Here is a 14,939-nt window from a genome sequence, read left to right as displayed (position 1 = left end):
ATATTGCAAAGTCGAACGTGTGTGTCCACACTAAGGACAGTAATTCGACTTTGTGCGTCCACACTAACGGTGATAGCGTCGACATTCGAAGCGGTGCACTGTGGTCAGCTATCCCACAGTTCCCGCAGTCCCCTCTGCCCATTGGAATTCTGGGTGTAGCCGGCAATGCCTTCTGGGTAACAAAATGAGTCGAGGGTGCTTTTGGGAAACTGTCGTCATCCGTCCATCACTCCCGCCCTCCCTCCCTGAAAGCGCCGGCGGGAAAACAGTTCGCGCGCTTTTCCAGTCATTGACAGCGCGGACGCCACTGTACTCCGAGCATGGAGCCCGCTGCGACCATCGCTGCAGTTGTGGCCGCTCTCAACGTCTCGCAGCTTATCATAAAGGTTTCCCTGAGGCAGATGCAGAAAAGTCAGGCAAGGAGGCTACGGCACCGCGGTGATGTCCTGAAGTCTGAGAGTAGCACAGACCTGTCAGAAAGCAGGCGACCCAGTGCCGAGGACATCACAGTGGCAATGGGTCATGTTGATGCCGTGGAACGGCGATTCTGGGCACGGGAGACAAGCACTGAGTGGTGGGACCGCATAGTGCTGCAGGTCTGGGATGAATCCCAGTGGCTGCGAAACTTTCGCATGCGGAAGGGAACTTTCCTGGAACTTTGTGAGTTGCTGTCCCCTGCCCTGAAGCGCAGTGACACCCGGTTGCGAGCTGCACTGAGTGTACAGAAGCGAGTGGCCATAGCCCTCTGGAAGCTTGCAACGCCAGACAGCTACCGGTCAGTCGCGAACCAGTTTGGGGTGGGCAAATCTACCGTGGGGGTTGTTGTGATGCAAGTAGCGAAGGCAATCGTTGATGTACTGCTGCCAAAGGTAGTGACCCTGGGAAACGTGGAGGCGATCATAGATGGCTTCGCAGCGATGGGATTCCCAAACTGCGGTGGGGCCATAGATGGAACTCACATCCCTATCCTGGCACCGGACCACCAGGCCACCCAGTACATTAACCGAAAGGGATACTTTTCCATGGTGCTGCAAGCACTGGTGGACCACAGGGGACGTTTTACCAACATCTACGTGGGATGGCCGGGCAAGGTTCATGACGCTCGTGTTTTCAGGAACTCTGGTCTGTTTAGACGGCTGCAACAAGGTATTTACTTCCCGGACCACAAAATAACTGTTGGGGATGTGGAGATGCCTATAGTCATCCTCGGGGACCCAGCCTACCCGCTAATGCCCTGGCTCATGAAGCCCTATACTGGCGCCCTGGACACTGAAAAAGAACTCTTCAACTACCGGCTGAGCAAGTGCAGAATGGTGGTGGAGTGTGCTTTTGGCCGTCTCAAGGGGAGATGGAGAAGCTTACTGACTCGCTGTGATCTCAGCGAAACCAATATCCCCATTGTTATAGCAGCTTGCTGTGTGCTCCACAATCTCTGTGAGAGCAAGGGGGAGACCTTTATGGCGGGGTGGGAGGTTGAGGAAAATAGCCTGGCTGGTGATTACTCACAGCCAGACAGCCGGGCGATTAGAAGAGACCAGCGGGAAGCGCTGTGCATCCGGGAGGCTTTGAAAGCAAAGTTCCTGAGTGAGCAGGGTAACCTGTGATTTTATAGTTTGTGTACTGAGAAGCTAAACCTGCCCCCGTTTCTTTACCCAGGTAATGTTGACTATCCTATCCAGTTACATACCCCCTTCACCCCCCCTCCAACACACGTGTCGAAATAAAAATAGTTCTACTTTGTTAAAGCACACCGTTTTCTTTAATACTGTTTTAGCGGGAATTTTTTAAAACTGGGACGCAGACTGTGGTGCGGGGCGGGTCTAGTGTTGTGATGCGAATGCAGCTTCTAAACTCAAGGATTGACAGGCTCCGCTGCGGTGGGATGCTTGTTTCAACGGAGCCTGTCACCCCTCCTGATCGGGACTGTGTGTATGGGAGGTCTATTTGACTTTGTGGCAGGGGGAGGACGGTTACAGATCCCATGCTGTGTGGCTCTGTGATCCTGTCTAAGGACCGGCGCTTAAGATCTGTAACTGCCCTCCCCCGCCACAAAGTCACAGAGCAACCCACCCCCCCCAACATTACATCAAAACAACCTCCCAGACTAACCGGGGCAACTAGTCACTGCATCACTGCACTGTGTATGTGCCCTGCTGCTGTGCCTGCCCCCGACTATGTACCCTGCCAAAGGAGACTGTCCTGTCCAATTTCCAACCCCCTTTCCCCTCCTCCTCCAAAAGAACATGATTGAAACAGTAGTTAACAGAAACGAATTTTTTATTATCAACTACACATGGCATTGGGAGGTGAAACTTGGACGTGGGCTTGTGTCAGGCGGGAAGGAAAGAACTTTTCAAATTTTGGGAAATGAGAGCCTTCTGCTACTAGAGCTCTCTGCAGGGGTGGAGTGAGAGTTAGCAGGGACTCTGCCGCCTCTCCTTCTTTGCACTTTGGGTGAGGTGGGTATGGGACTTGGTGGCGGGGGAGGGCGGTTAGAGATGGACTGCAGCGGGGCTCTGTCCTCCTGCCTCCGTTCCTGCAGAACATCCACAAGGCGCCGGAGCGTGTCCGTTTGCTCCCTCAGTAGTCCAAGCAGCGTTTGAGTCGCCTGCTGGTCTTCCTGCCGCCACCTCTCCTCCCGATCCATGTTGGCTTGGTGCATTCGGGTCAAGTTCTCCCGCCACTGGGTCTGCTGTGCTGCCTGGGCTTGGGAAGAGGCCATAAGCTCAGAGAACATGTCCTCCCGTGTCCTCTTCTTCCTACGCCTAATCCGCGCTAGCCTCTGGGAGTGTGATTCCAGGCTAGGTTGTGAGACAGTCGCAGACGGGGCTGTGGAAATGGGAAAAAGGGAGTGAATTCCTCTGAAAGATAAATGTAGTTGTGAACAAAGAACATAGTCTTTCTCTGTGAACAAGACCATGCACAGCACCTTTCACATGCGCACTCAGCACAAGGTCGAATTCTCGGCCTTCGCATTCTGTGCCTGGGGTCTTGAACAGCACATTTGAGAAGCGAGGCAGCACAACGGAATTTCTGTTGCAGGCAGACATGGTAAGCCGTACACTTGTGGCAGTTTAAAACTTTTATATTACCACTGGCCTCATTTCACATTTAAATCAATGTCAGTCCCTGCTGCCAGCAATCCGGCAAGCGGGAACTCTGCCCCTGTCCCACCCCCTCGCGGCTGTCCCCGGGAATGATCCCTTTCGGCTGCCCCTCTCCCGCCTCCACCGCGTGGCTGCAAACCAGCGGTGACAGTTCTGTACAGGAACGGGAAAGCAGTCCCAACACTAACATTCCCCTACCTAATTAAAAGCAGGTCACCATGGCCGACATCACCCTGATGAGGATCTCCGAGAGCGACAAAGAGAGAATGCTCCGGGAAAGCCTCCAAAGACCAGGGCCGTATGCCGCCCTGCTGTGCAGAGCAATGATCCCCGAGTACCTGATAATCTCGTGGCGCGGCAACGTGTCGTACTTCGGAGGACCCAATAAGGCCGCTCTCCCCAAGAACCTCATGCAACGGCTTTCAAGTTACCTCCAGGAGAGCTTCATCGAGATGTCCCAGGAGGATTACTGCTCTATCCCCGCACATATAGACCGCATTTTACTGTAGCTGCAGTAGCAGGGAATACACAGTAGAGCGGCTTGTGCAGGACAATCACTGAAAACCGGACATTGCTAGATTTCTTTTCAAAACTTGCACTGCCCCTTACTAAACCGTTAAGCGCCTAGGGCACACTAATCATGAACAACCCATTCTTTTAATTGTTAATATTCCTGTTTTGTTAAAAATAAATGTTTAGATGTTTACAACACTTACTGGCTGATCCTTCACCAGATTCTGTGTCCGGGGTAATGGCTGGGGACGCTTCGTAGGGGATCTCTGTAAGGGTGATGAAGAGATCCTGGCTGTCGGGGAAATCAGCGTTGTGAGAGCTGCCAACTGCCTCGCCCTCCTCATCTCCTTCCTCATCTTCCCCGTCCCCTAACATGTCTGAGGAACCGGCCGTGGACAGTATCCCATCCTCAGAGTCCACGGTCACTGGTGGGGTAGTGGTGGCGGCAGCACCGAGGATGGAATGCAGTGCCTCGTAGAAACGGGATGTCTGGGGATGGGATCCGGAGCGTCCGTTTGCCTCTTTGGTCTTCTGGTAGCCTTGTCTCAGCTCCTTGATTTTCACGCGGCACTGCGTTGCATCCCGGCTGTATCCTCTCTCTGCCATGTCTTTAGAGATCTTCTCGTAGATCTTTGCATTCCTTCTTTTGGATCGCAGCTCGGAAAGCACGGACTCATCGCCCCACACAGCGATGAGATCCAAGACTTCACGATCAGTCCATGCTGGGGCTCTCTTTCTATTCCCAGACTGCACGGCCATCACTGCTGGAGAGCTCTGCATCGTTGCCAGTGCTGCTGTGCTCGCCACGATGTCCAGACAGGAAATGAGATTCAAACTGGCCAGACAGGAAAAGGAATTCAAATTCAAATTTTCCCGGGGCTTTTCCTGTGTGGCTGGTCAGAGCATCCGAGCTCGCACTGCTGTCCAGAGCGTCAACAGAGTGGTGCACTGTGGGATAGCTCCCGGAGCTATTAGCGTCGATTTCCATCCACACCTAGCCTAATTCGACATGGCCATGTCGAATTTAGCGCTACTCCCCTCGTCGGGGAGGAGTACAGAAGTCGAATTAAAGAGACCTCTATGTCGAACTAAATAGCATCGCAGTGTGGACGGGTGCAGGGTTAATTCGATTTAACGGCGCTAACTTCGACATAAACGCCTAGTGTAGACCAGGCCTAATACTAGATCATCACTGTGGTTTGAGGGTGAATAAGTGCTGCAATAGTTTTTCTGCCAGCTAAAGGCTTGGGTGCGAGGATGGGAGGAATACAGCATAAGAATTTAGTAATGTGGGGAAGAGGATGAAAAGGAAGCAAGCAGCTGATTTAAATTCAACACATTTAGGTTAGACGGGCAATAAAAACAATATCTATACCTCCTGCAGTCCATGTCAGTTTCATAGTTTCACATCCTTAGTGCAAATCAAGACTCTAAGGAAGTCAGGAAAAGTGTAGCAGAAAAAGAAAACTTAGTGGAATAAACTGAAGTTAAAGACAAATCAAGTGAGTAATAGTGGTAAAATATGGCAAAATAGCATTTCTACTGCTGGATTCAGAAAAGGAATGAGGCAGTAGCTACTCAAAAACAAGTCACATGTGGGTACCACCAAAGATTAACCGCTCTTATTTTTCACCCCATCTAATGACACTTGATGCATCTATTTTTCAAGAGAAAACTTTTTTCTTGTTAGCATAACAAAGAGCTCCACATGCATGTTGAATTACTACTTCATAAAAACAGCAACTTCATAGCTTGCAATGCTCTGACTGAAGCTGTCGGCAAGTGGTTTGCAAATTGAAATTATTGTCCCATAGGAAAAATTAGGGGCGGAAGGGACCCACTGTTCACAGGAGAAGGAAATCTAGTGTGGAACCTCACTTCTTGGGTTGCATTGAGTATTGAATTTTGCAGCAATTTTTCCAGAGATGGCTGCTGGTTTTGTTTTTATTGTATTATTTTAATAAAATGTCAAAGTCCCAGCAAAGTAGCAGATAAGTACTTCTTATATATTGATTTTTAACAAGTCTACCACCAATTTCTCCAAAATCTAAGCTTTAATTTGTTTTAAAAGATTTTACATTTTTAGCTCTATGGTTTCAAAAAATACTGTCCCAAGTCTGTACTATACCAAGCACAATATGCAGGCGGAGACTGAAACAACAGGTCTTGGGGCCAAGTAATAGCTCCTTCCACAGGCACAAAAGGCCTCAATAAAAAAAACAAACACACACAATTTAAGGAAAAAGCACTCTTGCAAGAAACAAAACTGGCACCAGGTACCCAACATTCAGATGGACCCACTGAAAAACTAACTACTAATCAAACCTGGAACTGCATAAGGTTTGGAAAAGTAAGGGTCAAGCATTTCCTCAGAAGTGTCCTGTATTTCCATTCAGAATGGAGTGTTGAACTCTTCCTTCTGATGGTTGATTCCCCCATAAAGCCTATGCATACAATACCAACTCACTGGAAAGCAATTCCTGTCTGAACTTTCCTAGACTGATAAGATGGTGGTGCTGGCAGCAAGACTAAGTGCATGGCTACAGTTGCAGATTGTACTTTGAGCACTTTGAGTTAAAACCAGCCTTCATAGAGCACAGTAGGGAAAGTGCTGCAGTCTGTCCACACTGACAGCTTCAAGTGCACTGGCATGGCCACATTTGTGGCATTTGGAGCGGCATTGGGAGCTTTTCAAATGGGGGGGGGAGGAAGAGAGAAAAGAGGTGGAGTGTGACAGGGAGTGTGTTGTGTGTACATGGGGGGGGAGAGTGGGTTTTTGGGGGGCTGAGAGCATGTCAGCATGCTGTCTTGTAAGTTCAGACAGCAGCAGACCTCCCCCTCCCCCTCTCTCTCTCTCTCTCACACACACACACACACACACACACACACACACACACACACACACACACCCCATTCCACACTAATGGTTGCTTTGTCTCAGAGCAGATAAGCAGCCAGCTGTCAGAAACTGAGCTTTCAAAGGGCATATCTGTATTCCTACAGTGATTCAAAACAGTGACAAGAGTGGCCACTTGATTTAAGGGGATTATGGGACATTTCTGGAGGCTGATCAGAGCACAGTAATGCAACACCTCGTCCACACTGACAATCGGGCATCGTAGCAAGGCGCAGCAAATGTTATTCCTCTTGCCTAGGTGGAGTACCAGGAGCGCTCTAGCTGCGGAGTCAGAGCACTCTATATACCACTTTTATTAAAACGCTGGAATTAAACTGCTGTTGCGTGTCCACACTGTGATCCTTGTGATGGTGGAGCGCATCCACATTAGCAGCTCTTGCAATGGCAAAGACGGCAGTGCATTGTGGTAGCTATCCCACTGTGCAACTGGCTGCAGGATGCTTTGGGAAGGGTTTGCAATGCCTCATGGGGCAGGCACAGCGTTCCCCAATCCCATTGTTCCATGGGCATCCTACTACATTGCCAGCTGCTTTTCAACTGAAGGGGGGGGAGGAGTGTGTGACAGAGAGTGTGTGTGTATGGAGGGGGGGGAAGCAAGACTGTTTTGGGGGACAGCGTGTCAGCATGCCATCTTGTAAGTTCGGACAGCGGCAGGAAGCAACCAGTCCTGAGGCAGAGGGAAGAGGGGGAAACCCCGACCTCAGCCCCCGCCTCCTTCCCTGAGCGCGCGCGCTCTCTCTCTCTCTCACACACACACACCCCCACCCCTCTGTTTTCAGCAACATAAGCATTCCACATTAATGGTTTGTGTCCCATATGCGTGTCCCAGAGCAGATCAGCACAGCACTCAATGGCTGTCAGAAGTGGTGCTTTGAAAGGGGAGGAGTGCGTGTCTCCAGGGCAGCTAAGTTCAAAACAATGAGCAGAGCGGTCACTTGAGGCATTATGGGACAGCTCCAGAGGCCAATTACAGTGCAAAAAGCAATCAAGTGTCAACACAGGCAATAGAGTGCTGGAGCCTCTGTGCAAAAAGCCTTACACTCTCGTCGAGGTGTTTTTTTTTTTTTTTTTTTTTTTTTTTTTGCAGCACTGCAACAGAGGAGTTTCTGCGCACTAAGTGGCTTGGCAGTGTGTACACATTTGCAGTTTGAGCGCAAAAAGCTGCTTTACTGCGCAGAAACTTGCCAGCGTAGACAAGCCCTATGAAATGTTAATCTGCCTCCATAGATGGGAGAAAAAATAAGGAAAGTTGTGTCCTAAATATGTCTAATTTTGGGAATAAACATTCAAAACTATGTCTGACTTTGTAGCTGGCTGACTTCATCCCTGGCATGCAATAGCTGCTGTTAAAGGAGCAGCCACATGCCTACTGTTCTCATGTCAATAATCCTTTTAAAAATATGCTGTGGTTCAAGATTTCCATTGTCAGAGGGGAAAAAATTAAACTTGCACACAGCAGGCTTGAAAGTAAACTAGTGCTCTGGAGGTGCAGGCTGCCAGGTATGTTATCAATGCGGTGTTTCATGAGCTACCTTAAATGGAAAAACATTTTAAAACTACTGAAATTCCACATTAGATAAATCTTTGTGATGAACACAGATTGAGATTTAAATATCTAAAGCCACCACTGTTTAAAGTCAGTTTAAACTTGAAATGCAGTGTTTTGTAAACAAACATCTATTTACACACACACACAAAATCTGAGTTCTGATACTTCACGTGTAATTCCAAACAATAAAAACAAAGGGCATTGTAAACTAAGGCAACATTCCTATGCAACACCATGCCAATTTAAGCATTAGACCTCGACCATCATCGTACTCCACTCTACCAGCATACTTGTATCCTCTCCAACACATGCATAGAAGATGGTAGTACTGTTGACCTGAAAGTGAGTGTATCAAAGAACTGAAACGGTTACACTGCAGCCTGAAAGCTTTGAGAGCTAGGCATATAAGTTTGAACACTGGATAAAGCTCTCTTTGCCAGAAGAATATTGGCACTGTTGGTGGGTTGGTTCCCTTAGTCCCGCTTCCTGAACTCCACTCCAGACACCTGTTGGGTGAAGTGCAGAGTCTGCGCCAACTACTAAGCTTAACTAGTTTAAAGTTTTAACAACATATCGTCCTAAAATTTTCTTATCACCTTAATTAAGCATAAAGCACAAGTAAACAAAGAACAGGATCAATTATTCTGTCTTGGGGCACAGGTAGGCTGTTTCTATAATCAAATCCATGGTGATCTGGTAGGGGTTCCTGTGTTGCTTCACCCTCCCTTTGTTAAACACACATCCTTTATACCTTGTCTCCATAGGCACAGATTATTAAAACTATTGGAACATTCTATTCTAAATATACTCACACACACCCTAATCCAATATCCCTTTAACTGATACCTTCTAAAACTCTAATTGGTACCGCCTTATCTATCTTTTTTTAATCCTTGCTATCCTCCCTATTCAATCCAGCTGTCCTTTCATTGCTTTCATATTTTTCCATTATTTCCTACAACAGTTGTCTTATTTTGACTTATCTGCTTTTTGTGGCCTTGGAGTTACGGGTTGGCTAGCTCTGTTCAGTCAGTATCCATCCTCCCTAGTCTGTCGTTCTAGGGAGATCTACAGCTGGCTAGTAAATCACACTGTCTGGTTTGTTTTGCCCGGCTTTCTACACAGACCAAGAATCCACAGTAGATAAGACTCCAACCAATTAAAAAAAAATTTTTTTTTTTTTAAACACAACCTTTGAAAACTGCGTCAACAAGAAAAGTTCCCTTTTACATTTTCTTATAACATTATTAAATACAGAATAGCTACTTCAAGATTATTTAGTATACATTTATCTAAGTTCATTATACATTTCTTTACACACCCATGGTTAGTCTTCACCCATGGCTACAGCGGCTCAGCTACGATGCTGCAGCTGTACCACTGAAGTTCAGACGCTTCCTGTGTCGACTGAAGGGTTTTTCCATCAATGTAGGTAATCTTCCTCTCTGAGGCACACTAGCTAGATCGATACTGGAAGAATTCTTCCATCAGTCTAGTTGTTTCTACAGTGGGGGTTAGGTAGACAACATCATGCCCAGGGCACAAAATTTCTCCCCATCTCTGAGTGATATAGCTAGGTCAATGTAACTGTTATGTGTAGACCAGGTGTTAGGCAGGTGTTTTCAGCACCCTCACTACACAATCCCCCATTCAGTTTTCTTCTTGTTAGCTCTAAGCCTAAGTGTTTTGGGTGTATGATTTACGCTTTCAAAAATTATACACAAGTGTCTAAAACGTGAGCTTACAGGTCATAAGTAAACTGGACAGGGAAGCACGAGTGTGCAAGGAGCAGCAGCAGCAATGGTGAGAAGAGGAAGTGGGCAGGGAGACTTAAGGGCCAAGTGATAAACTTCCATCCCACATGCTGGAACATTCACATGAGGTTTAATATTGGCTTTCTATTAAAGTATTACCTAGTGGTCCCACTTAGGGATCAGGATCCCATCATGCAAGATGCTAGAAACTAGAGTAAAGTCCTTGCCCTAAAGTGCTTATTTATTTAGGTTAATTATAAGAGGCTACAGGTGGACAGATATTAGAATTTAATCATGATAGAAAAGACTCCAGACATAGAAGAGAAAAAACTCCATACAATTTGCTAACCCATATCTGCTGCCTACAAAGACTCTGCTGTTTCATTACTAGTACTCATGTACTCAAGAAACAGACATTCATCCCATAAACAGTATTAGTGGAGATGGCATTACACAAACCTCTGCATGTCACACTATAGACTACCCTGGCTCCTCCCTCTCCACCCCACCCTCCCTTTCACATTTTCTTGTACAGTTGTCATTACATACACTTAAAAAAATGCTCACAATTCAACAAAAACTGCATCGAAAGTTAAAGTGATCTTTCAGGTGTATTAAGCAATTATATTAGCTCCCTCCAGCAGCACCAGAATCAGTGCAAGGTGTGGTACTAACAGACGAAGACAAGTTCCTCATTCCAAGTTAGTTGGGCACCTAATGGCCCTAGGATCTTTCAAAAATTCCCGTTACCTTATAATGCAGTGACCTCAATGCCATAACAAACATGAACTGGATGTTCTCAGTCTTGCAACTGGAAAGCCCTTGACAACAGAAACCCGACTGGCTGTGCGTTGCCCAACTGGATCTGATTCCATCAAGCCCCCAAACACACATGTAAAACAAAATTGCTTCTTCCACACAGTGTGTGCAAGGTCACACTGCATGGAGGATGCCATTTTTTAGATCATGCCTTGCATGCAAAAATCTTGTTGCATGCCTTCTTTAAAATGCCAGACAGAAGTTCAAATTTCTAAAGACAATAGTTTGAATTAAGGCAATCTGGTGTCTCATTTCATCTAACCTGAACACATGGATTTTAATTTTAAAAAGGCTTTTACAGAGTGAGAAAAAAACATATCAGAATTAAGAGAATGCTTGAAAATGCTGAAGGAGGAATGTAAAAATCTGGTATGTAAAAATTAACTATGGAGTTGTTACATCTGAGTTCTCTGGAAGAGGTAAAAGCAGAGAAAGCACATAGAGTGGTGCTTCCCCTGCCTTGGTCTTGTAATAGACCAAAAGATCTAATTGTGAAATGTCATGACTAGCAGCAGAAATAAATTAATTATGAGAAAAGCCAGAGAACATTCAGAGCTCATACTCAAAGGCCACAAGCCAGTGCTCAAGTCCTTAAAAAAAGAATGGCCAGAACGCATGATTTCAGACCGACAGGTCGAGTCACTGACCAAAGCATGTCAGCCAGGCACACCACAAGGTAAAGATAAAGACAAATTATCAGAAGTACATAAATGCCTTTCTGATTCCCAAAAAAAGTGCCAGAATGGCATTCTGGAGCATTCTACCATGACAAGTGCTACCACAAGCTGCAATTTTTCCATGAATTCTCTCCTTACTTTAAAAGAAAAAAAAAGAGCAGAGGGAAACTACAGCAGCACTCAAGGCGGTAAATATCCTCTACTGGTGGGAACTTAAACTCTCATTCAGCTTCCAAAATCAGTATTATACAGTAAGAGACTTTAAATAAGCAAAAAAATACACTCCAGTCACTTTGAATACAAATTCAAATCTCAGACGTGCATTTGGATACTCCAGAGGTAGTAACTGAAGACAAGCTGCTGAAAAACTCTAGGCAGACTATGAAACCTAGGAAAAGGAAGAGAGAAAAAGAAAAAAAGAAAATGACTCTAGAGACTGTACTGGCAACGGCAGAAGTGTAGCTGAACAAGAGAACTCAGATACCTGAGCAATAACCTAAAGATTAACTGGAAGGGACTTCCTGGAAGTCAACAAGAATGACCAGGCAAAGAGTAATTATGTTGAGTCTGAGAGATGGATGAGATTGGAGAAAAATAAAGAGGAGATGAAGATCCCTTAGTGGTTCTGTGGAAATCCTTCCCCAGGAACTCAAATGATCAGATGCTAATCTACCCCTAGGGACGGGGGTTAAGGTCCCAGAGGTGGAGAATGTACCTTTTGGGTTGTGAGAAAATGTCCAAGTGTTCATGGGAGAGTACAGGGGCTTGGGGTTCAGCAAAGCACAACAGCACGTAAATCAGACCCCTAAGTATGTCAGTATTTTATTTTTGGATTTAAAAGCCAGATACATGCATGGTCACATCAGTTATAAGAGACTGGTTTCTGGTGTCAGCTGCAGACTCATCATCCTGATGCCTGATCGAAAAAAAAGACATTTCTTGTGTTCTCACTTGACACGGAGAAAACCTTTCATTCAACAGACTGAGGCTAGGTCTACACTGGGGGGGGGGGGTGGTTTAAGATATGCAAATTCAGCTACGCGAATAGCGTAGCTGAATTCGACGTATCCGAGCCGACTTACCCCGCTGTGAGGACGGCGGCAAATCGACCGCCGCGGCTTCCCCGTCGATGGCGCTTACTCCTACCTGCGCTGGTGGAGTACGCGCGTCGATTCGGGGATCAGTTGTCGCGTCCCGACGAGACGCGATAATTCGATCCCTGAGAGATCGATTTCTAACCGCCGATTCAGGCGGGTAATGAAGATGTAGCCTTAGAGAGAGACTGGGCAGGGAAGTCCACTGTCTCCTTTACTTTTTGCATTGGCTACTGAGCCTTTTGCATAGCAGATAAGGAACAATGAATCTCTCACAGGAGTCTCTCTTGCAGGAGCACAGCAGAGAACAGCTTTAGATGCAGATGAGGTAAAAAAAAAAAATTATCTAACTCAAATATTTCCCAAAAATTAGTCTTTAAAGAAGTCATGATTTTGACAAGGCGTCTGGAATTAAGGTAAATTATGCCAGATCTGAAATGCTAGCTACAAATTTGCCAGACCATGAAAACGTTAGGGTACAAATGAGCAACAAGTTCTATTAGATAGCAGGGAATTCAAATCTTAATCTAGAAGAGCTCTTTGATTTAAATGTCAAACCACTACTTCAGCAGATGAAAAAAAGATATGGCGTGTTGAAAGATGGATGCAATTTCTTGCTTGAGAAGAATTAATGTTTTGCCAAGGGTCACTTTTCCTGTTTCAAAGTCTTTCTTGTGATCATCCCAGATAAAACCCTAGCAGGAATACAGAGGATGTTAGAATTTATATGGAATAAGCAAAGACCAAAAGTGAGTGCAGATATTTTGTACAGTCCCATTAAACAGGATGGACTAGCTCTTTCAAATATTCTATGGTACTATTAAGACAGATAGCTCAAATCAGTAGTGGATTAGGGGTGCTCTATACCAACAAACTCTGGGTCTTTATTGAACAAGAAAATTGTGGCAGTGTAAACGCTGCTAGGTTACCATGGATTAACAACAAAATCACGCCCTCCAGAAGTGTATACACATCCTTTAGCAGAGGAGACTCTGGATTTGGAATAGAATTAGAGAAATTATTTTCTCTCGCCAATGACACCCATTGCAAATAATCCAGATTTTAACCAAATCACAAACCAGAGAATTTTCAAGATTAGGAAAGAAACTTTTCTAATTTATTTAGAGATCAAAACTAACTTTCACTGGCCTACTCTCCCATGGTACCAATACCTTTCATACAGAAAGCTAACTTTAATAGAAGCAAGGTGTCTGGTCAGGTCTGAAACATAAAAAATAATTTAGATCAATCTTTGAAGTCAACTTTCTTAAAAAAAAAAAAAAAAAGAAGAAGGATGTGCATATATGACACGCTGGGAAGAGGACCTGCATATACAAATTTCCCCAGAGGAATGGAGTTTGATCTGGAAAAGAGGACCAGCAGCCTTAGTTTGTGCATAATAATAAAAAAAAATTCTTTAAGATACTGTTTCAATGGTACGTCACACCAGTCAGGTTAAAAAATAGACACTGAATGGGAACAAATATTGGACAAATTGTGATGAAGGGATTTTATGCATATATGGTGGGAATGTCCAGTTATTAAAGAGTACTTGGTGCAATCTGTAATCAAATATCACAAATTATTGATTTATTACCAAGTGATCCTTTGGTAATTCTCCTGGGGCTTGTCGGGGAAGGAGGGGTGACCCAAAATGAAATGAGGAATTCATATTGTAGCTGCTCGGCTATGATATAGTCTCACTGGAAAAAGAAAAATAGTCCAACCATAGAGGAATGGTTCAAAACAAAAAACACAACACAAGGAAGGTAGTGATTATGTACCCAGCCAAATAGACAGAGGACAAAGACACTTACATGTTTGGTTACCTTTTATTCAAAACTCATACAAAGTATGTTCACTTGCAAAAAAAAAAAAAAAAAAAAAAAAAACCAACACAACACAACACAACAGCAAACCTGTTCAATTTTTTGATTAATTACACATTTAACATACCAGGTATGTCTGTGAAATGTTAATCAGAGATTTCACTCAATTAAAAAAAAAAAATCATCACTAGGAATGATGTTACAGCCGATGTAATGACTCAATATGGTCTCCCTGTTAAACAGAGATTGGATTACTATTTTCCTGTAAGTCTCTTTAAACAAACATTTAAATGATTGTTGTAATGATTGTTTGTTTGATATTAATTTGGCAAAGATTTGTAAACCAGTTAAGTCCTTCTTAAATAGTTTTTAAAAAGACTTAAATTTTTACAAAAGCCAGTCATCTGTCATGTTATTTAGATTGCACACTCTTCCAGATTCTGTATCTGGAAACAGAAGTTCATTTTGATTGCTGCAATATTCTAAGTACTGTAATAATAAAATAATAATGAAAACTCTTTAAAGGCAACATTAACTGTTGAATAACCTTTTTACACAGAAGAATGGTGTGCTGTTATACCAACCATATGCAATAAGAAAGACTGACTGCAGTTTACTAGGAGTCAGAAGATAATTTATAACAAGCATTCAAGTCTCTATCTAGACAAGTAGAGGAAGTG

At 44.7% G+C, this 14,939-nt stretch overlaps 3 protein-coding genes across 9 annotated transcripts in view; 1 reads left to right on the top strand and 2 right to left on the bottom strand.

The window, feature by feature from the left end:
* Positions 1-14,939, top strand: part of LOC135973815 (uncharacterized) — a 1,510,190-nt gene that overhangs the window by 424,467 nt on the left and 1,070,784 nt on the right. The gene's annotated exons all lie outside the window — the stretch shown is intronic.
* Positions 1-14,939, bottom strand: part of ABCC1 (ATP binding cassette subfamily C member 1 (ABCC1 blood group)) — a 104,506-nt gene that overhangs the window by 62,701 nt on the left and 26,866 nt on the right. For 2 of the 7 annotated variants that reach the window (XM_065558867.1, XM_065558868.1), the window contains exon 1: positions 5,946-6,074. The exons of the other annotated variants lie outside the window; for them this stretch is intronic. In XM_065558867.1, the coding sequence (XP_065414939.1) occupies positions 5,946-6,059 (114 nt within the window). In that variant the 5' untranslated portion in view covers positions 6,060-6,074. Of the gene's footprint in view, positions 1-5,945; positions 6,075-14,939 lie in introns of those variants that run through there. 7 annotated transcript variants of the gene reach the window in all.
* On the bottom strand, positions 2,260-4,400 carry LOC135973816 (uncharacterized). Its single transcript, XM_065558895.1, has 2 exons — positions 3,824-4,400; positions 2,260-2,829 (listed from the first exon to the last, which is right to left on the bottom strand). Exons 1-2 carry the CDS (start codon positions 4,398-4,400, stop codon positions 2,354-2,356), a joined length of 1,053 nt encoding a protein of 350 aa, XP_065414967.1. The 3' UTR covers positions 2,260-2,353.

The sequence above is a fragment of the Chrysemys picta genome, chromosome 10 (genome assembly GCF_011386835.1).
Source record: "Chrysemys picta bellii isolate R12L10 chromosome 10, ASM1138683v2, whole genome shotgun sequence".
NCBI lineage: Eukaryota > Metazoa > Chordata > Testudines > Emydidae > Chrysemys > Chrysemys picta.
Note: the sequence above shows the minus strand (reverse complement) of the source record. Positions and strands in the feature narration are given on the sequence as shown.